This window comes from Spermophilus citellus, assembly GCF_964194105.1.
Source record: "Spermophilus citellus genome assembly, chromosome: 4".
In the NCBI taxonomy this organism is placed as follows: domain Eukaryota; kingdom Metazoa; phylum Chordata; class Mammalia; order Rodentia; family Sciuridae; genus Spermophilus; species Spermophilus citellus.
Window position 1 is genome coordinate 130,935,352 of NC_138185.1, and position 23,182 is coordinate 130,958,533.

The 23,182-nt window shown below is 36.9% G+C and overlaps 1 protein-coding gene across 2 annotated transcripts in view; it reads left to right on the forward strand.

Moving 5' to 3' along the window:
- The window catches only part of FBN1 (fibrillin 1), a 226,502-nt gene that overhangs the window by 33,759 nt on the left and 169,561 nt on the right, over positions 1–23,182 (forward strand). For both annotated transcript variants that reach the window (XM_081290687.1, XM_081290686.1), the window contains exons 5-6: positions 7,381–7,476; positions 10,542–10,637. In XM_081290687.1, the coding sequence (XP_081146813.1) occupies positions 7,381–7,476; positions 10,542–10,637 (192 nt within the window). The remainder of the gene's footprint in view (positions 1–7,380; positions 7,477–10,541; positions 10,638–23,182) is intronic.

Sequence of the window (23,182 nt, forward strand, 5' to 3'; positions counted from 1 at the left end):
ATGGATACTGAGCAATCCTAGTTCTCATAAAGACCTATCATGGTTCACTGATCTGTGAATTTACTCTAACTCTTCTTAACTATTTATACACACACACACACACACACACACACACACACACACGCACGCAAATGCATGTTAGCATGTGATACTGGGAGTAACAAACTCTTCACCTTAATAGATTGTCCTAGTCCATTCAGGCTGTTCTAACAAATGCCTTAGGAACATTCCTTATAATTCCAGATGCTGGGAAATCCAGGGTCAAGGCACCAGCAGATTGCATGTCATCTTCTGCATCCTCACCTGGCAGAAGGGCAGGCCAGTTCCCTGGGGAGTTTTCACAAGGGCACTAATCCCATTCATGAAGGCTCTCCTGCATGACTTAATCACCTCTCCAGAAGCCCCACTGCACACTAGCATCACACTGGGGATTAAGTTTCAGCAAATGAATTCTGAAGGAACACAAACACTCAGAGTACAGTATATATATATATATATATATATATATATATATATATATAAAACATATTGTTGTAACATTTATTCTCTATACTTTACATTTTAGAAATTTGGAAAATTTATATTTGGAAGTTTACTTTATGTTCATCCTGTTTTAGTTTTTACACTCTTTAAAAAGGACTTTTAAAATTAAACATTGAGATGATTGTATGCTCAGAGACAATTGTAAGAAATAAATTGGAAAGAAATAAGAGACCCAGAATAGCCTGGAAAGATCCTGAGTACCCTTTACTCAGTTTTCCCCATAATAACATCCTGCAAAATTGTAGTACAATATAATAAGCAAAATACTAACATTGATACAGTCAAGACATAGGACATTTACATTATCACAATATTTCCCTCACAGTCATTTCCTTCTTGCCCCCTGCCTGCCTTTATCCTGAAAACTACTAACATGTTCTCCATTTCTATAATTTTGTCAATGCAGGAATGTAAATGGAATCACACAGTATATAATCTGGGATTGGCTTTTTTTCACTCAGCATAATTCTCTGGAGATTTTTCTAGACTGTGGAATGCATCAAACAGTTCATTTCCTTTATAGTTAAGTAATAATATATGCTAAGTTATGCCATGGTTGGCTTACCCATTCACCTGTTGAAGGGTATCTGGCGTTGTTTTTTTTTTTTTTTTTTGTCCAAATAAACCAGCTACAAACATTCATGTGTAGGCTTTTGTGTGGACCCACTTCTTCATTTTTCTGGGATATGGCCCAGGAATGCGACTTCTGGTTTGTATGGTATTTGCATGTTTATCTTATTAAGAACGGTCAGACTATTTTGGAGTAGCCATACCATTTTACATTCTCACTGGCTGGGTATAAATCACCCAGTTTTTCTGCATCCTTTCCAGCTTTTGGTGTTGTCCCTATTTTTAATTTTAGCCATTCTCATAAATTTTAGCATATAGCCGTATCTCATTATGGTTTTAATTTGCATTTCCCTAATGGTCAATAATGTTGAACATCTTTACATGTGCTTATTTGTAACTTGTATGTATGTATATCTTTCTCAGTGAAATGTGTCCTCATATCTTTTGTCCAGATTCTTATTGGATTGCTTATGATCATTTGACATATTCTAAATACTAATTCGTTGTCAGATGTGTGATTTGTAAACATTTTCTCCTACTCTGAAGCTTGCTCTTTCATATTTTAATGGGCTCTTTTATAGAGAAAGATTTTAGATTTGATGAAGTCCAGCATATCAATTTTTTCCTTATTAGATTATACTTTTGGTGTTCAGTCTGAGAAATCTTTGCTTAATACTAGACTTCAAAGATTTCCTTCAGCTTTTTAAAAAATGTTTAATAGTTTCACACTTACATCTCTGACTCATGTTGAGATACTTTTGGTCTGAGAACTGAGGTTGAGTTCTAGGTTCAGTGGTTGCTTACCAGTGTTCAATTGCTCTAGCACCATTTCTTTCTGAAAACGCCTTGAATTATTCTGTATTATTATTATTCTATATTATTCAATACTCTATATATGAAATATTCTATATTATTCAAGGCATTCACACCTTGAATTATTCTATAGTTTGAATCTTAAATGTCCTGCAAAGGCCCATAAATTGGAAGTTTGGTCCCTAGGGAGGAGCTTTGGGAGGTGGTAAAGCCTTTACAAGGCTTGGTGGGTGATGTGCCCTTGAAGGGGATTATGGGACCCCATCACCCTCCTTGTTCTCTGTTGCTCCCTGGTGACAAAGTTAGCATTTTTTCTCCACCACACATTCCTGCTGTGATGTGCTGCCTTACCACAAGCACAATGGGGCTAATGAATCATGGACCAAATCCTCCCCAACTATGAGCCCAAAACCTTTTCACTTAATAAGTAGATTATCTCAGGGATTTGTTATAGTGACAGAAAATTGACTATCACACACACTTTTGTATCTTTGTAAAATATCAGTAGATTTTTGAGAGTCTATTCCTGGATTCTGTATTTTATGTCATTGATCTACATGTCTGTCATTGAATTACACAATCTTGATTACTGTAGCTATATGATAAAACTTGAAATTGGGTAGACTAGTTCATCCCACTTTGTCCTTCTTTTTCAAAATTGTCTTAGCTATCCTAGATCCTTTGCCTTTTCATAAAAATTTTAGATCTTGTCTGTAGATCTACAAAATCTTTGACTATTTTGTAGAAGTTATGTTAAGCTAGTGTATCAATTTGGGGATCATTGACATTTGGGGTAACTACTTAATTTTTTTTCCAAGTCATATCATTTTTCATTTACTTCCATTCAATGAGAATTAGGAGCTCTTGTGCTCTCTACATGAATCTGAGCTCTAAAGCTGTAAGAAGGCTGAGGAATTCTAGGCCATGTATTAGCAAGTTTGAGGGAGTGTAGTGTGACCACATGCCAAAAGAGTAAGCATGCTCAGAGGAAAGGTAAGTGGTACTGTAGCTGACTCTGGAAGATGTGGTCTTGGAAAAGTTCTTCAAAGAACTGTTGGATTTATATGGGCAGGTAGGAGAGGAGTGCATGGAATCTATTCAGACTTGCCTTTAGAAATAGTTGTTTGCTTTCTGGTTAGTCCTCAATGGAAGAATCTTTATTGCTGCTGTCATTTAGTTGTCCTTCTCTGGACCTTTTCTATCCTTGATAGGTTTTTATATTTTGAGATACTTTATTGACATTGCTCTCCTGAGCTGTGTGTCTTGAAGCATCACAGAACATTTATGCATTTTAAGGGAAATGTCATTGCTCTTCTCTCTCCCATTGAAAATTATTTTTCTCCTACAGTGATTTTGGCTGCCCCTGTGGATTGTTGTCTCAGGTGTAGTTTCAGGAGTTGGTCTGGCTGTTGAATTTGTTTGTGCTTTCCTTAGTACCGAAATTAAAACACATGCTCACCATAAGATGTTTTTTGCAGATTGCTCCCAGTGCTCTTTCTGTGGGTTGTGCTGCCCAGAGGTTGGCTTGGTCTTAAAAATCATTCCAGAGCGAGGGCACCCCAAAGAGAATCATTGCCTGAGGTGTTTAGACACAAGTGCCAGCCCTGCATCTCTTTGTTCGTATAGCATGCTCATGTCATTCTCTTCTGGGTATTGATTTTTAAGAATTCATTTGTATTATGCTGTCATCTAAAGAAAGTCTCTTCTGCTGCTCTTCCTGCTGCCTGGGCAATGGAAGGTGTTTAGTCAGAATTTGATGAGTGACTAAAACAGATGACTGACATCTGAAAAGAACATAAAATGATTCAGGATCTTTTATAAATGCAGGCAAATGACAACATTGTCTGTTACTTCTAGATAGTGAGCCTTATGTGAAACCCTTTGATTCTGTCTGCTCATCTTCAAGGGGACATCCTTGAAGTAAGGACTCACAGGGTCACTGCATGTGGCAGCATAAGATGAACACTGATGCTTTGTCTCCCCTAGTATTCTCAGTTTCTGCTAAAATATTTTTTAAGATTTTATATATATATATATATATATATATATATATATATATATATATATATATATATAAATTTGTAAATGGACATAATACCTTTTTTTATTTGTTTATTTTTATGTAGTGCTGGGAACTAAAGCCAGTGCATCACACATGGTAGGCAAGCACTCTACCACTGAGCTATAACTCCAGCCCCTCTGCTGAAATCTTAATACAGATTGAGTTGAGGAATATGTTTGGATGTGGGGTATTTAGCTTATTCAAAGGATATAGCAACCTTATGGATGTAAGTGGAGCACCTATTTTTTTAGCTGGCTTTTTCTAGAGCCATAGAACCTGGTCTGTTAATCATGACACATAGGGAATTCTTGTTCAAATAAGAGTAAATTTAGAATATGCATCAGAGGCAGGATTCAATCCAAATTACAACCAATCCATCTGTATGTACTCTCTAAACTGTTTCCTGCTTGGGTAGAGAAGCTGCATATTCACTCCTTTTATTTTCTTGCAGATATCCTGAGTGACTCTCACACCTTTAAAGAAATATTTTTCCCCACTAAAGCTCTAAGAGACTCACAAGACGTGAAGTTTCTCATGGTGAACATGTTATAGTAAAGCAGGTGATGAAGATCCTTTCATTTGACAGTGGACTCATTCCCCTTCCTTCCCCAAGGATCCATGGTTCATTGGTTTGTGTGGACCACTGGACTAACCGTGTCTTACTGTTTTAACAGCCTGAGCAAGTGGTTTTATTTTTTAAAAGAGAAAGAATATTTTATGATAGAAGGAGTTCACCTGAAAAACAGAGTAAAAAAAACAAAAACATATAAATGCATATCAAGGGAGGTTTTAATTATACTGCATTTAAATGTAAATTTAATCTTTCTTCCTGGGAAGAATTTATTCTGATTTTTCACTTGAACAAATAATGTAAAGTCACTATTTAAACTACTGTTGGTCTTTTTAAAAGTTTTATCTCAAAGTAGCTAAATGGCTTTGTTGCTCATGTGGGAATGGAAATTAGCTCTTGGCATGAACTGCTTTAATTGAAATCAGTTTGTGGGCTGAGTTCCTATGCTGCTTGACTGATGACATCATTTCCTGTGCTTTTCCCAATCCTTACTGTTTTTCTAAGATAGGATGAAGCTAAGTATAACTTCAGATTTTAAAGCAACTGTACGCCTTTTCCTGACCTACTTAGAATATTATCCAGCATTTTTATCAAATCCTTTTTGCCTTGGTATCTTTATAGATAACTTTTTAGTTAAAAAGCATTTTGGCTGACATATTTTAATGGACTTATAGGAGCCTAAAATAACAGTTTGTTTGAATCAGTTTCCTGGGTTGCTTGACTTCTATAACAATGCTCCATCAAAGGAGTTATTTCAGCTTTTATGCATAGAGAAAAAAGACAAAAATATTTTTAGTAGCAGTGTACTGTGTAAGTGCTGTGTAAGTGCTTAGTACACAATAGGCAGCTTCTCAGTCTCAGTCTTTGAGCATGGCTTCTTTGAGCATGATTTCATTATCATGTAGCATGAGTTGAGAAAATAGAAGTTAATTTAGCACCATTATGTATAGCACCTACATACAGGTAAGGTGCTACTCTAGGCGTTTGAAGGGATGTAATTAATAATTGTGGCATTCTTCGCTCTCAAGAAGTTTTAGGATAAAATCAATTGGGAACAGGAGAAATAACAAAATAATACATATTCAAAGAGAAATATAAAGTACTTTGAGAGGAAGGAGGGTTTGGGAGAGGGGAGGGACAGAGATCAGAAAAGAACAAGAAAAAGAAGATACATTTGAAAAGGATTTTGGAGGCAGGTGGAATTTCAGGTTTGTGAGAATTGTGTGTTGGTGATTGAAAATTGGGGGGGGGGGGTGCGGAGGGAGAGAGAGACGAGGTGGGGTGATTAGAGAGGCGATTCCATGAAGAAAGAGGCTAGCACAAAGCCCCTGGCATAGGCATGCTGCATAATAGGCATCCATAAATATTTGTTAAGAGAATAAAAAATTGATGTGTAGATTGGAGGACTGGTTCACAAGACATCTTATGAGTGTGCAGACGAGCCATGAAACACGTCATGTTATCATGCTCAGGAGAGCATTTAATGCTGAGGTGCAGGGAGTCCTTCATGATGATGGTGTTTCAGTAAGTGTGTGGCTCTTGAAAAGGCATATTGTTTTCTTTTTGTTGTTGGTTATTTTTTAATCTAAGAGGCCATTATAAGTATTGGGTTCTGCATCTTTCTTTCTCTGTTGTCAGGGTGGGGTTTGTGTAGCTGCTTAGTAAAATGGCCCTTTGTCCTGTGGCCACTTTCTGAGACTGTACTGGACTCTCCATAAGGGGCACTGAAGGAGGGTGGTTGCTGGGAGGAGTCTTCTCTGGTTCCTGGAGAAGATTTGGCCCCTGTGCCTCAGGAAGATTGAGCCTCAAGAATGAGCAGAGCAGCCGATTTCAGCTCTTGGACAGAAAGAAAGAGTTATTTTCTCCTAACATAAAATTGTGGAGTATTTTCCTCCCACAACATAGAGGACAAAATAAGCTAAGCTTCCAATACCCAGTTCTGGCCTGTTTGTATAGAGATGTATTAACAAGGATTCATGATTAATTCAATCGAGCCTTTAGTCCTCTCCATCCACTCCAAGTAGGACACTTCTAGATGATGAGGAAATAGCCTGAGATTTTGAAAGTGCTATCAGCATACCTAAGCTTCCCAAGTATATCTATGCTGTTATTTCTCCTAGTGGAACCTCCTGGCATTTTTAAGAATATAGCATCTTCTGCTGTCTCATGGTCTCGGGTCTAAGACTATCCACCCTAAGCCCTGAAATGTCTACTCTTGTAGGTGAAAATGTGGCAAAGAGTGTATTCTAAACACTGAGGGTCTTCTTGAGTTTAAGGTTACAGTTAACAAGCAGCTTTTTCTGAGCCCAGTCCAGCCTCCTCCCATCTTCATGCAGCCTTGTTATTAAATGCCTTTCTAGGTATTTTTTTTCTCTTTTCTGCCTCCAAAACTTCCTTTAATAAAATCATGTGGAATTTATTACTCTTGTTTCCTTGGCCACCTACCTGGGACTCTGAATCATTTCACGGAAAAATTATTGCTATTGTAATTTTGTCTTGTATCGTTACTCACAGCACTACTTTCTTGTTGATATAAATTATAAGAAATGACATTGAGTTGTAAGCTGTGCTACATTAGGGAAGTCATTTAGCTCTATTAAAGTAAATGCTAAAGAAACAATTATAGTGCATTGTAAATGATTTTGTGTACACAAGTGATAACATGCTTAGCATTGTTGATTAGGTCACTTCTGCATAAATATGTGGATCCTGATACATTGTTTTATTTTCTCTTCAAATACTCCAGATCAAATGAACTGTTGAAATCTATGCACTTAAATTGCAAAAATGAATCATTCTCCTTCTTTTTTTTTTTTCCAAGTACAACACTGCACTATTCGCTGTATGAATGGAGGCAGCTGCAGTGATGATCATTGTCTGTGTCAGAAAGGATACATAGGAACTCACTGTGGACAACGTAAGTAAACCAGGTGGTCACTTCGATGTAGACACGTCGTAGCATAATGAAATAAGTGCTGATGGATTTCCTTTGATTCCCCAGGACACAACATTTTTAAAGACACCTAGGGACCCTTACAGATGAACACATCACTTAACCAACACATTTGGCACCAGATTTCCTTTTGGAATATTGATAATAACTTGTTTGATTCAGTTTCCTCTCGTTTGTCTTTACCACCCTGCTTGCCTCAGACCTTTGATTGACAGTTATCACCTAAGGTGCAGGATCATTGTTAGTTCCCAATGTTACCTTCCATTCATTTGCTGAACTTTTCCATTTGGATTTTCAGGAAGCATCTCAAATAAAGTATTTGAAAACTCAACCTCATGTTTCTCCCTAAACATGTCTTTTCTCTTGATTAATAGCGTCTGTAACTCTTTTTAAAAAAGTTTCCCACACTAGGTTCTGCTACTATAGTACTTATTACACAGTGTTCAGTTGGTTGGTTCATTCACAAACACCATTTATTGCATCTGCTCTCTACCAGTCCCTGTGCTTTGCAGAAGATGAAAATTCCTTTCAAACAGCTTATTTTTAATTACTCTAAGAAGAATATATAGAAACTGGGAAAAGTTAAAAATATGAAAGATATATGATAACTAATCCCATCATCCCTGATGCTATCTTCTAGATTTTTAATGCATATTTAGATCTTATTCTATTCAGATCTTATTGTGTATAATAATTTTTCCTACGAGTTTTTCACTTAAAATTTTATTAGAAATATATTCATATCATTAAATATTTTAAAATACATTTTAATGGTTTCATAAAACTCTATTATATTCATGCTTTACTACTTACTTAATGGTGAATATTATTTATGTAGTTTTCAGTTTTTGCCATTGTGTATATATTTGTTATGATGAAAACCACTATTATAAATAAACCAAAATTTATATAATACCCTACTGACCATCCCCACATTGCTGCTGGTAAGAATATTGACTGAGTTTTGTGCAGCTCAGCATGGAGAGAGAAGAAAGGCAGTGCAGCCTTCCCCAGTGTGAACAACTCTTTGGCCTGAGTCTCGAGGGATGCTTCAGAGTTTACCTGTCAAGTGATGAAGGATGGTCCTTTTAGGCAGATAATATCATGTTCCAAAGCACTGGAATAGGACATAATAGGGAATGTGGGATGTAGCAGGTGCTTTGGTGTTGCTGGATGTCAAATATGGAGAGAAGTGAGGAATGGGAATAAGGTCAAATAGGAATCATGGGCTAGGTTTTGATGTCTTTATACATATAATCTTCCTTCTGAAGTCAATACAGGAAGGGATATTAAGCTAACAAATGACAAAGTGCACTTATGAGTTACTTACTCTATGCCTGACACTTTTAAAACACTCTTTACATGTTTTAACTCATTTAATATAATGGCTTTTTGAGTGAGAAACCATGAATACTACTTTCTAACAATGAGGAAACTGGGGCACGGAGACTTCAGTAATTTCTCTAAGGATATACAGATGTAACTGCAGAGTTGGTGCTGGAACCCAGGCAGTCTGACTCTACAGCCCATGTGTTTAGTACTATGAATACCCATCTTCTATACTTTATTTTAAGAGGGTTTACAATGAGAAATATCATTGTGGCCACAGTGGTGAATCAACTGGAGGGGAATAAACAGAAAGCAGAAAGACTAGGCTAAAGTAAGGCTCTGGTTACAGAGATGGCAAAATGGGATGGATTCAGAGGCATTTGGAAGGAAAAACAGGAGGGGCACCTCTCTTGCTCCATTTGACGCTCCCTGGAGGAGGGAGTTTAGCCCAAAGCCCTGCACACAACAGGTGCTCATGTAACTCTTGCTGAATTCGAAAATCAAACCTTTCCTTAACTTCATTTTCCTCATCTGTAAAACGGAAGAGTTGGGTTCAGCAATCTCAAAATTTCTTTTTTCTGCTTAAAATCTCTTAATTTTTCCCTGACTACAAATGAAGAGGTGAAGCAGAACAACTAATAATCATAAATCTCTCTAGTTTTTATGATGAGAAATAGACACCTGTCATAATTTTAAGCATTAAAAGGTTATATCAGTTCAGGTCTTCTGCTGCCGAGTGGATGCCAAGAAAGCATTAGATGTATAAGAGATTTATGTGGGGAGAGGCTTGTGGAAGATAAAGGGGAAAGGAAGCAGGATAGTGAGGGCTTGGCTTTCAGATCACAATGTGGTCTGTTTAAGGAGAGAACTGAGTGGCTCAACTTCACGACTGCCACAGGAGTAGAAGCAAAGTTCATGGAAAATGTGTGAAGGAACCTTAAATTTAGAAGGAGGTATTAGGAAAAGCATCATGGAAGAGTGAGGTTGAGCTGGGCTTAGAAGAAAGGGTGGGATGGCAGATTTGGTAGGGAAGAGCCTAGCACCTGTGGTGAAGATGCCTACAAAGTCATGCCTGCAGAGTTATGGGAAATTGTACAGGGAGGAGTTGTTTACAGCATAAGTTTTCAGCTCTTACTTTAATGCCTTTTCTATCAAGGAAAATGTCCCTCTCTCCAGCATCTCAGGGGTTATCTCACCAATTCTATTATGACACTCCATTGGGTCTTCATTATGACACTCAAATTACTGAATGTTAGTATGGAGGTTTCATTGTTTGCAGTTCATTGTGTAATTTTACATGCTACATTTCTGTAAGGGTGATATCAGTGGGAACAGTGCTTCCCTTCCTGGGAGCCCTCTCTAATTGAAACAAATCATAAGCCAAAGAGTCAGCTTGCTAAAATGTAGTTGCTCTCTGGTGAAGTTTTCCAGAAAACACCACTTTGGATGCAAGACAGAAAGCATTGCTCAGATACTGCGTGTGATGTGACTGTCAGCATTAACATGGAAAGAAGTCACTGCTCAGGCAGTTGCCTGAGGGACGTCTGAGGATCTCTGACAGTGGGGCAGCTGTTCAAAACAAAAACAAATACCAGAGTGATTATGTATATTTTTATTGTTTTCCTTTCAGGGGACTGCAGTGTTACCTCATTAGCATCTATTTTCAGGTAAAGCTTCTCAGTTCTCTCCTTATCTTACAGCTGTCTGTGAAAGTGGCTGTCTCAATGGAGGGAGGTGTGTGGCCCCAAATCGATGTGCATGCACTTACGGCTTTACTGGACCCCAGTGTGAAAGAGGTAATGTATTTTGAAATCATATGCATAAAGACCTTCTGATGGCTAACCTATTATTGATTTGTATAGGCCCTGGATTTGTCCAGCTATGTTTTGAATTTTGCTGAGCTTTATGGAGGTTTCTGAATTGTCCCTGGAAAGTATGACAAGGCCTTGGCCCTGAGTCTGGGCATGTTTTTCAGCAATCATGCTGGTGGAATGCAATATTCCTTAGGAAGCATATATGTAAGATTCATAGATGTCCAGGGATGTCCCAGGAGTACTCCAAATAATAAACATCTTTAATTTTAATGTGAATTTCTGTTTTCAAGTTCAAAGCTCACTGTTGCTTCTGATTAAAAGAACTGTTTTACCTGATTTGCCTGCCTATACATGCAAATATGATGTTGAGATCTATATGGATGTGCAGTATTCTTAAATTTCCCCCCATGAACTTGGCTTTATTAATCATTTTGTCTCTACATGTTATTTTCTCATCACTCCTGATTTTATAGTGAACATTTAGGAAGTTCATGTCATACAAAACTGAACTGGAAGATTACTTGGGAACTTTTTAAGTGGCACTTATCACTTTTATCCAAAGTTGTATAAAAATATTTTCTAAGATGAACGGTAAAGATTAAGTAGCAGATATTCAATATGTGTCATTTAAAACATAGCTGAGAAAAGCAAAGAGCAGAAAGTGGTATGTGAAAAATTGTTTATTTTCTCTTTTTGTATATGTTCAACTAAATTCAGTCATTTTCTAACAAATCAACAGTACATATTTTGGTGAGCAACTCTAGGTCAATTGCTGTTATTATTGGATTAAAATTATATTGTAATTTAATTAAATCCCTGCAAGGTATTGCTGATGATGCATAATAGACCCTTGGCATCCTTCTGAAGTCCCTCCTTAAAACTGTCTTACAACTTTTGCACTGGTTATTTTTGTTGATTTACAGCTAATATACATCATCCAGTGGTATTGAGAGTAATAAAGACAACTGTTTATAATAGGTAGTATCATTCTATACCTTATTGTTTACTCATTGAAGATGTTGGAGATTAAAATCATTTACATGTGAAGATAATTTCTCAGATGATAATGCTGAGTTTTACTTGTTTTGGAAAAATTACTAATAAAAGGAATTTATAGGTTATTTTTATTTCTAATGAAGTTGTTAATCATTTATTGAAAAGAACCTTGATTCCAATACTTCAGATATTGATGATAACAGTCTGAAATAAAGAGGGCATAATATCAAACCACTCTCAAGATTTTATCTTTGCTTAAGAGAAGGAAATGGCTTGAATGGGTTAAGTGTTACTCAGGGTTTCTCCAAGTTTTGGGGTGTCTATAACTACTCCCTTTCAGGGAGAAAGGCTATCCTGAAACCTACATAAAGGTGTCAATGTCTGTTGGCCCCAGAGAATCTTCATAGTGGTGATTATGTAAATCAAAACAATCCCTTAAATGACAGCTTTCGGGCCTTTGTGGTAGTGGAGAGGGAGTGGAGAAGCAGGAAGAGACTGTCTCTATTCATTGTCCTCCACTTATTTGGACCATGAGCACAGCTCTGACCTTCAGTGGGACCAAGGAGACACCAATGTCATTTCCCTCATTAGATGGGAGAGGGGAATCTTTTTTATTCCAGAACTGTGTTTCCATTTATAGAGTCTCTGCTGTTTGAGGGCTCTTCTGAAAGTTATCCACTTAATTCCTTAAACAATTAGAGTCAGTCTACCCTCTTATCAGATGTATGTTTGTGATTTCAAGAGTGAAGGATAAATATGTGGAATCAAGTCAGGACAAATCCATCCTGAAACACTAGAAAATATTCAGCATGGTTTCTTGTGATGGTGAGTTGGTATACTTCTTAAGTTGTGAATAGCAGGATAATGCCTAGGCTAATTGTAATCTGTTTTTATCAGGGTGTGACTTTTTATTTTTAAAAAATAAATTTGCAGGAAGCCTTCACTGTTTTCCTTGCTCAACTCACATTCTCACTAGTTCTTTGTCTATATCTCTTTTTATAGCACTTACCACTTTATATCAAAACTTCAGATTTCCACTTACTCCACTAGAGTGCAACCTCTTTGGGAGTAACTATAGTTTCATTATCTTTTTTTTTAAACATACATGACAGTAATGGAATGTATTACACTCATTATTACCCATTTACAGCACAAGTTTTCGTAACTCTGTATATAAAGTTTGTTCACACCAAGCTTAGTGCCTGATGCATGGCACATGATTGATAGACATTGAACTGGATTCCTTGTATAGTATCAGAAGATCTGGAGATATAATTATCAGATATGGCTAATATCTTATGGAAATAATTGCTGTTTGCCTGCTGTGGGTAGTCCTAGAAATTGCCTAGCTCTCTCAGGAACCCAAAGTGACTGTGCAAGACCCCTTGGGAATGATAGTGGCAGGCTTTGGATCATTTAATATCAATAAATGAAACTTAATAATCCATGAACATCACATTTTGGTTTTTGATGGATATTCATGCTTGAATTATGAATCATAACATTTATTCAGACAATCAGATTATCAAATTTGTCTCACTTGCAACATTTATCCGTTAAAATAATTTGTTTAAATGTCTTGGTTAGTTGGCCACCTTAGGCAGGTAGTGATGATATATTGTAGCATTACCTGTCTTTCTTCACTCAGAGAAAGAAACGTTGTAACCACTGGGTTGTTTGACCTGCAGGGCTTACTTTGTAAAAACTGTATAGGAATAGCATTAGATATAGCCTGGAGTTTATCACAGTCCCCACCACTTCCTGTTGTTACATACCCTGCTTACTTCGTTCATTTAGCTTCCCCTGGTCCCTGTGGGCACTTAAGTTTGCCACCTCCTGCTGCATTCTTTATCAAAGATGGTATCTCTGGTTTTTTTTTCTTTCCATTTTTCTTTCTCTTACCTGTTTTTCCTATAGATTTACATTTATGGTTTTCTTGTTGTTCCCCATCCCCTTTGCCTTCTCTCTTCCTGGGCTTTGACCAAGCAGTAGAATTTATCATTGCCTTAGCTCAGTGGTACAGTATGTTAACATTTGTTATCAGAATACTGAAATGAGGTCAGTGCCTGTTTTTGCAATGACAACACAAGTGAGTTGTGTATTGCTATAGTTACTGCCAACAAAAGACTGTGTGGAGTCATGCTTTCTCTTGCCATTTGCTTTAAAATGCAGACCATTAAAAATCTTGTTAAATGATCTTGCATCAAACACAGTGAATCATGTGAGTAAATGAGGTCTTTGAAGGTCATGAAAAAAAGAGAGAAGAATGATGGGGACAGACCTGAACTTGGAGTTGAGGGTGTATGTCATGTGGATAGACATATAGAAAGAAAGAGAAACAAAGGAAAGACACCGGGGAAACATGAGGGGAAGCAAGAGAACCAAGACAGCAAGGAGCCAAAGAAACTAAGCCAAGAGGGAGTTTGAGACTTAGTTTGGTGGTCACAAAACTTACTGAGGGGTCAAGAGAATGAGAATCACAGAGGCTTTTGACATACTAACAACTGATATGTACTGACTCTTTTACAATGTCCCAGGTGATGTGTTGAGCATTTTAGCTTTTTTGCAAGAGCATTATTGAGAAAATTCCTATAGTGAGACCCATTTTACAGGGAAATAACAGAGGTAAAAAGAGATCAAATCTGAACAGTCTGGCTTTTAAGACTGTAAACATCAGCGCTGCGCTACACTTGGATTTCAGTGGGAAGGGGTCATTGCTTAGCCATAGAGAATTTTCTGAGGAATGGTAAAAAGAAACCCGGAAGCATGAATTTTAGGGTAGCAGTAATACTTTTTAAAAAGTGCCATTCAAGAAGTTTGGTAGGCTGGGGTTGTGGCTCCGTGGTGGAGCCCTTTTCTAGCATGTACAAGGCCCTGAGTTTGAAAACAAAATGACAAAAAACCAACAACTACAAAACACAAAGATATTGGGCTAGGTGGGTGGTTGTCCTCCATGGTAGGGTTCAACTAAGTTGTTTTGAAATAATTTTAAAAAGCAAGAGAAAGAAGCATTGAGTATTGCTTGGATGTGTCTAACACAGGGTTCTAGAAAACTCTTCTGTTTGATTGATTTTGGTGATTTAAAAATGTCAACTCACTCTTGGGGAGAGTGATTTCTATCTGTTTGCAGAACATATAAATGGGCTCCAAAGGACCAAAACAAAACATGCCTAAACATAGATGTCAGAAATGAATATTATTGTTTAGTGTGGTTACCATGGCAGGCTATATAGTTTCCCTACAATGTTACAGTTGCTCAAAACATATTTGGAATCTTCTGTTTTTGGAAATGGCTTTACAGAGTCAGCAATACATTCAAATGAACATGTGGCCATTTTTCCCCTTCGGGGAGGAATTTTGAATTTTTTAGAAATGGCCTAAAATAATTTAATGCTAATTCTAGTGACAACAGTGGGTAATTAAAAGTTTTAGCTGTTTGGGGTCAAAAATGGACTTAGGAGAAAATAAAACAAAAACTAGTGAGAATAATTTTCTCACATGGCTCATAAAGCATGTAGAATTGGATTAATGTTTTAATGTCAAACTTTATGTGAGCCAGAGGATAAAGCCTTTTGGAAGCATAAATGCTAATAGCAAGAAGTTTCCTATCATTAGTCCATCTGGAGATCTTCATCATGTACTGTCAGAATGTGAACATGCACAAGAGTGCTTCTAAATCCCGATTCATTTGTTCTGTTAAATTCCTACCCATGTCTGATCTGTGAAAACAGTATTTTGATTTTTGCCAGCTCCAGAAAGTCTGTTGGCTGTTTCACTGACTATCAGTAGGTAAGTATAGGGTTAGGCATTGTCGAATTGGTAGCTTGAAGAAAAAGAAACAACGGGGACAAAGGTGAAGAAGAAAAAAAATGAAAATATGGAAATAGCCCACATCCCCCTAGAGAAGCAGATCAGGGGAAGTGAACTAGATATGCATGAGTGCATACATGCCTCCTGAGAATTGCTGTGTGAATGGAGCTAAAAAGGCTTTAGTTTGTTTGCACAATGAGGGAAAGAATAGAATGAACAATAACTAGGTTAACTGCAACCATCTCATTTTTGTATGGGCATTTGTCCCTTGAGAAATTGCTGTCCTCATCCGTTAGGTTATCTTATGATATATACATGATGATTTTACCCAGATATCTTTATGATAATTTCATTGATCAAGTATCAGAAAAACATGTCACGTTAAGTAGTCAATAAATAACTGTTCATTGTGTAAATCTTGGCAGTGAGGTGTCTACACTGTTCCTAAGGAATGGAAAATATTAATATCTAAAGATGTAAATTGATAATAATCGGATGGTCCACTCTGGGTACACTTATCTCATAAAAGAAAGTAGAAACATGACCTTATCTCAGAGGCCTGTTTGGAGAGCTTCATGGTATCAAGAGTTGCTTTGTCTTTAAGAATTTTTAAAATAAATTTTATTATATATTTGCAGTTTACAACATGTTGTTATGTGATGCATATAAGGAGTAAAATGTAGCCAAGTGCACTGGTGCACGCCTGTAATCCCAGTGGCTCGGGAGGCTGAGGTAGAAGGATGTCAAGTTGAAAGCCAGTCTCAGCAACTTAGTGAGGCCCTCAACAACTCAGCAAGACTCTGTCTCAAAATAAATAGGACTAGGGATGTGGCTCAGTGGTTAAGCACCCCTGGGTTCAACTCCCAATATATCCCCCACACACCCCAAAAAAGTAAAATGGCTACTATAGTGAAGCAAATTAGTTTATCATCTCACAGAGTTACTTTTTGATGACAAAAGCAGCTGAAACCCACTTATTTAACAAAAATCCCTAGTACAATTTTATCAGTTATAGTCATTGCAGCATTACTTGTAATATCTAAGATTCGAAAATAATCTAAGTGTCCATCAGTGGATGGCTGGGTAAAGATATGTGGTATATCCATATGTGTAATGGAATAGCACTGAACCTTAAAAAAGGAGAACTTGCCATTATCCACAACATTTATGGACCCATAGGACATTATGTTAAGGGAAATAAGCCAGACACAGAAAGAAAAATATATCACAGTCTCACTTATACCTGGAAACTGAACAAAACAATTCAAAGATCAAATATATAGAGATCAAGTATAAAACAACGGTGGGTCAAAGTAGTAGCAGATATGTAGGTTGAAGAAGTGTAGAGATCTAATTATAAGAGGAGTTATTTTTCTTGTGTTCTTTTTCCCTTGGTGTTTTTCTGAAAGACATTGATCAAATGTACATTTCATGTCTTTTTCTCAGTGTGCAAGTAAATTTTACATAGCACAGTTTCTTTCTTTCTTTCTTTCTTTCTTTCTTTCTTTCTTTCTTTCTCCTTCCTTCCTTCCTTCCTTCCTTCCTTCCTTCCTTCCTTCCTTCCTTCCTTCCCTGGGACACTTAACCACTCTGAGCCACATTCCCAGCCATATATATATTTAGGGACAGGGTCTTGTTGGGTTACTTAGGGCCTTGCTTAGTTGCTGAGGCTGGTTTTGAACTCATGATCCTCCTGTGTCAGCCTCCTGAGCCTCTGGGATTATAGGGATGTGCCACTGCACCTGGCCAAAGCTCAGTTTCTGATACTAATTTGATCAAATTTTAAATTGTAGATAGCTATTTTTTAAGTTCCTAGAGTAAATGCCACAGGCTGACCCCCATTTGCAAGTGCCTTTGGAAGGCAGAGCTCTATGAACTATGTATGTTTCTTTTTTTTTTTTCCTTTCCAAAAGGTAACAAGCAATAACCTGTTGTTGATAAAATATGTTGAAGCCTTCGGTGAGTCTCACTTCTGGTATTTACTTGAAATGGAAAGTAAAAAAAAATAAATAAATAAACAAACAAAAAACAAACAAACAAAAAAACCAATGTGTAGATAGCAGAAACAGAATGCCCTAAATGTTTCTGTGCATTTAAAGTGGTATTGTAACATTTGGCAGCTGGTGGATCATTAAATAAACTTGATTTTCCTAGAATAGTTCCAGGAAATAGTTGACAAAAACATTCATTTTTATGGTTGAGTAACGGTATGCACTGAGGGCTTATTCTCTAGCCTGCCTGTCTATGTGCCTGGTATGCACAACAGGACTGGTGGGATGCAATCGGAAAGCAGCTTGATTCTCATCTCCCAGCTTACTGTGCCTCTCTTCCTACTCTGTGTGTTGTTAGTTCTGCTGGTGGATAAGATGTTGTGATCCCTTTCAGAATTTCTTCCCTGCAGATCCCTTAATATGGGCAAAGGTGTCCATGTTCTCACTGTTGCTTACATTTCTTTCCTAGCCTCTGATGTCCAGTGGTAGCTCCAGTCTCTTGCATCCTTGTTGCTGCCCCAGGCAGCCCTCTGGGAAAGGATCCAAGCTCACCCCACATCAGCTTTCTCTCATAGTGGCTCACTGCTAGAACCACTCATGCATTGCCACAATAAATTGCTGGAGTGCAAACTAATTTTGACACAGTAGCAAACCCTCCTTGGACCAGTGACTTAGCATCTGGCCAGCCAATTTCTGGACATTTGACAGTGTCCAGTGCTCAGTGTCCTTCAGAGTGCAGAGGATATATGCATGTGGTCCAAGCAATTGCTTTGAAGTTTTCTCTCATGAATGGGATCATAAAGTTTCCCAGAAAGAGCTAGTGACAGCTCAGCCTTCTCCCAAGTAACTTCCCTCTCTTTTCCATCTCTTCCTACGTTGGACACATTAATATTTTCTGTATGCATAAGGGTTTAAGAAGTCATCACCACCACCCACATTACAAATTATGCATCATAGTGTCACATTGAATTTTGAACGTGTCATCTGTTTGTTCTGATGCTTCAACTGAAATTTCATTTCAACATGGTTTTATGTTAACAAAGCTAATAATTTAATACAGCTATTAAATTTGTTGTAAATTTTGATGTCATGGTTTCATTTTCAAAGTTTGTTTCAACTTTTTAATTTTTAAAAAATTTTTTCATTAAAATTTTTTTTAGTTGTAGATGGACACAATACCTTTGTTTTATTTATTATCTTTATGTGGTGGTGAGGATCAAACCCAGGGCCTCACATATGCTAGGTAAGCACTTTACTGCTGAGCTACAACCCTAGCCCAATGTTTTTTATTTTTTAGCTCTTGCAAACTTTAAAAATGATAAAATTAATTTTTGTAATTTAGCAGCCAAATTTAATATTTGGGCTACCTTTGAGTCTTGGATTAAAAACATTAACTCAGCACTGACCAAAAGAAATATAATGTGAGCTCCATTATAATTTAACTTTCCTAATAACAACATGAGAAAATAAAATGAAAAAGTTGAATTTTATTTTAATGTAGTATATATTGCTTAACCCAATATATCTAAAAGTTTTATTTTGATACTCAGTAAGATGTATTGATAAGATATATTGTTTTCTTTTTTCCATACCAAGTCTTTGAAACCCAATGCATATATTATACTGCATGTCAATTAGGACCAGCTGATAGCCTCACATGGCTGATGGCTACCATATCAGACAGCTTAGCTCTCAAACCCTGCTTCCATTGATTTACATCAAAACTTCAAGTAGGTCTCTATAGGTCTCCAGTTTCCCTTCCTTCTCCTCCTCTTGCTGCTGCTTCTCCAACTTTTCAGAAAGCAGCACCTTAGTAAGAGAATCAATGAGAGGCTATGTCATTATTTGAAAATCAAACCAATTAAAAAAATAGAACCAGGGGCCTCAAATTAGAGTTTAATTCCTCAGGATCTCTTAGTGGAATCTTGTTCAAATAAAAGTGATAAGCACAATCTTCTGCAGTCATGCAAATTAGATATAACAACTATAACAAATATTTAATAAAAGCTCAGCAGAAAGCTAGGCACAGTGATAGAATCAAGTAAATGGTTCTCATCATCATGGCCTTAAAATGTTTCTGGAAAGACAGACAAATATACATGAATCAGGGCAAGGATTTAGCTAGACAGGGAAGATGAGGGAACGTGCTACAGAAGAGAAGAGAAAGTATACATGTTGAGGCTCAGTTTGACCTGGGGCAAAGGGAGGACATAGTCCGTAGGAACCCCTCCTGTGCCAGCTTTCATGGTGCTGGAGTCCTGTGGGAGAAGAGTGGAGGTGCAGTGTTAATTTGCCCAATTTCAAAGAAGGGAGAGTCTATTGTATGCCTCACCTCCGTTGTGCTCAACTGTGCTTCTGCACATGTTCTGTTGGAGGCAGCATATTGGGATTTTAAAAAAATTCTCCTTTGTGTGTATAAATTGGGGGAGAGGTCCGATCTATTTCTGAAACTGTTTTAGCTTAATCTTATGGATAGAAGTCTGGAGACCCTTACCAATTTTTATAGGTTCAATTGAGAGTATTCAGAACACTTAGTGTTTATGCTCCCTAGTAGTTATGGTCTTTAGAGAGTCTATGCTGTTTTTAGTTTATGAATATATGTTGGACAAATATATGGAGCTTCATGGTCCAGATGATGTGCCAAAGTACTTTTTGTAGAACATTAGTCCCGTGGGGGCTTCCAAGAAATGAAGTTTCCATGGTCAATATCATTTTGGAAACTCTATTCCATGTCCTTTGTTGGAGAGGCACTGAGTGTATTAGCCTATTACCTCTTGGGAGTCCTGCAAAAAGGAAACTGTTTTGTCTTAGTTTAACCCAGTGATTCCAAAACAATCAATTCTAGAATCCTTTCCCTCATTTTTTTTTTCCTTTAACACCTTCAACATTCTTATCCTGAAAATCTGGATTCTGATTATTTTGTCATTCATTTGATAGGTCTCTTACATCTTTGTATTCTATGTAGATATTTTATCTCTATACATCATCTTTATTCTGAAGAGATGAATATTTGTCTGAAAATCTAGACGTTTGGGGGAGGAAGGTCTCTGTTATATAGTCATTACCTTTATGTTCCTAAGAAGATTAATTTGACCATAAATTTAAGTGTGGCATAAGATACTCATTGCCTTGCTTCTCAAAGATTTTAAAGAATGACTTATAAAAAGTAGGTTATCCCATTAAACACTGGTAAACCCATGGTTCTAAATGGTGTGATGTGGTTGGCATGCATGTCATCCTGTTTCTTATCAGCCTTGGGGGTACTATTTCTAGAACTAGTAAAATCAAGAATTCTTAGAGCTGGAGCCCATTTTTCTAAACTGGTTAAATCCTTTTCTTTCTGTGTCAAGTGTAAGGCTCATTCTCTCCTCAGTCATTTCCTGACTATAGGGAGCTTCCTCACCTAACTTCATCAATTTCCATGCAACTTTGCTGACATCACCATCTCTGGCTTCCTGAACCCCATTCATCTATTAAACTTTTGGTCTTTAGTCATTCGTGTTAAGGATTACATCAGCCATTTTAGCCTTTTTAATCCTCTAATGAGTTCTTATTTTTCTTATTTTTTTACATTTTAAAATAATTGGGTGAAACACTCCTTGTCTTTGGAGATATGTATTGATGGTTTTTAATGATATTTACTAATAGATAATGAGCTTATTATTCGCCTTGCTCAAAAACTTTTTTCTTTGTATACTTATTGATTCTTGTGTTTAAATACTAATATCACCACAACACCTGGAATCCTGTGTTAGGAGTTTCAAGAAGCCTTCTCAACAAGTTTTAATATTTTAAGTTTTCTTAAAAACATTTTCTTTACTGAATGAAACATAAATGATTTGTTGATTTTTAAGATGAAGTAATTATGAATGTATCTTTTAGTATTTTTCCTGAAAAGTGGACTTGGCCTATCAGTTCCATGATGTGGAAATTATAAAATTTGCTAATCTACTTTGAGGATTACCAAAATACTGATTTACGTGTATCTCAGTCAGACTTTGGCACTTTCCACAAAACAAAGACCAAAATTATGTCTGTTGTTTCCCCCTAAGGGCTATAAAGAAAGTAGGTATTTATTAAGCATTTGATGATTTACCTAATTTAGCTGTGGAATAATCGTTACTAGGAGGTTAATGAGAGAATATTAAATGTTAAATATATCTGTTTAATGTAAATTTTTAAGAAAAGGTACTCTGAACAACAGTAGTTACAAATCCATCTGTATCTAATATGGAAATGTGAATATAGATATTTATAATCGAAATGTGTGGAAAATGAATTCTATGAAGTACGTGAAAGGAGCTTGTTCTCCAATTCTCCTACCATATTCCCTCAACAATACTCGTTTTCTCAAACTTATTCAGAAGAGATTTATAGGTAAACATAGATTGGGATATATTTGTTTCCTCAGAAAATTATATTCTAATGGTTCAATTCATAAAATAGGCCCATTGATATACCTGTCCCTAGAGAACCCTTATGTTCTTACCTGCCTTCTCATATGGGACATCATTGATCTTCACTGTTGCAGGACACCAAACCAGGCCAAAAGGGAAGGCTTGCAGGTGCCCAAAGTGAAAGTGGTTGTGTAGGCATGCATGAGCTCTTAAGCAGTTACTTCTTTCCCAAAGTTCCAGTGGAAATGCTCATATTCTGTTAGGGATTCCAATGATAAATCTTTAAACTAAAGCAAATGACCTTTAGAAGACCAAGGCAAAGCCATAGTCCTGCAAAAGTAGATTTTGATTCATTCTTTATATAATGATTTCTAAACTTCACTTGAAGAGTGATTATTTTGGAACCTTCTTTGTATTATGGGAAAAATAAAAGTAGAGGCATACACAGTGTCTCAGTGATATAAAACTGGCTTTGGAAAGTAGTGTGTAATAGAATTTGAACTGTCCTTTCAAGAAAAACAACCCTTAAACACCATAGAAAATTCTTTAATTTTTTTCAGATAGCATAATTTGGAGTGGGATATGGCTCTTCTCTTCCGACCTTATTTAGGCCTCCTTTCTTTTTCCAGTGTTTTTCCACATTTCCAAGCAGAATGAGCTATCCCAAAACCTAACAAAAGGCCACAACTCTGAGAAGCTTTCACAGCTCTCTGATGAGCCAACTCCAGTGTACACAGGGCTCTCCTGTTCTCATGACTCCTAGGTTGTTAGTCTTTATTTTTTATGAATGAGAACAAATGATAGGGAAATTATTTCCAGAACTAAATTTTATCCCAAAGGAATCTTCATTCCAACTTGTCAATATTAAGTGATTATTTTAATGTTTTCATTTAAAGTGCTTATGTAGGTGGCTATGTTTTTAATTGCCTGATCAGTCCTAGAAAACTGGTTAAGAACTCAGACTCTGAAGATAAATCCTGCCATTTGAGACTGTGGGTCCTTGGGCAAGTTACTGTGCACAGTGTCTCAGCCTCAGTTTCCTAATTTATACAATGGGAATAATAAGAGTACTTATCTAATGAGATTGTTGGGAAGATTTAGTGAAATCATTCATGAAGTACTTAGCACAGGGCCTGGCATGTAGTACATGTTTAATAAAAAAAGTTAATATTTTTATTCTCATAAAAATGAGAGTATTCTTGCTTGAAAATTGATGTTTCAGCTTGGTGTGGTGGAGCATGCCTATCATCCCAGCCACTCAGGAGACTGAGGCAAGAGAATTCCAAATTCAAGGTCAGCATGGGCAACGTAGTTTGACTCTGTCTCAAAATAA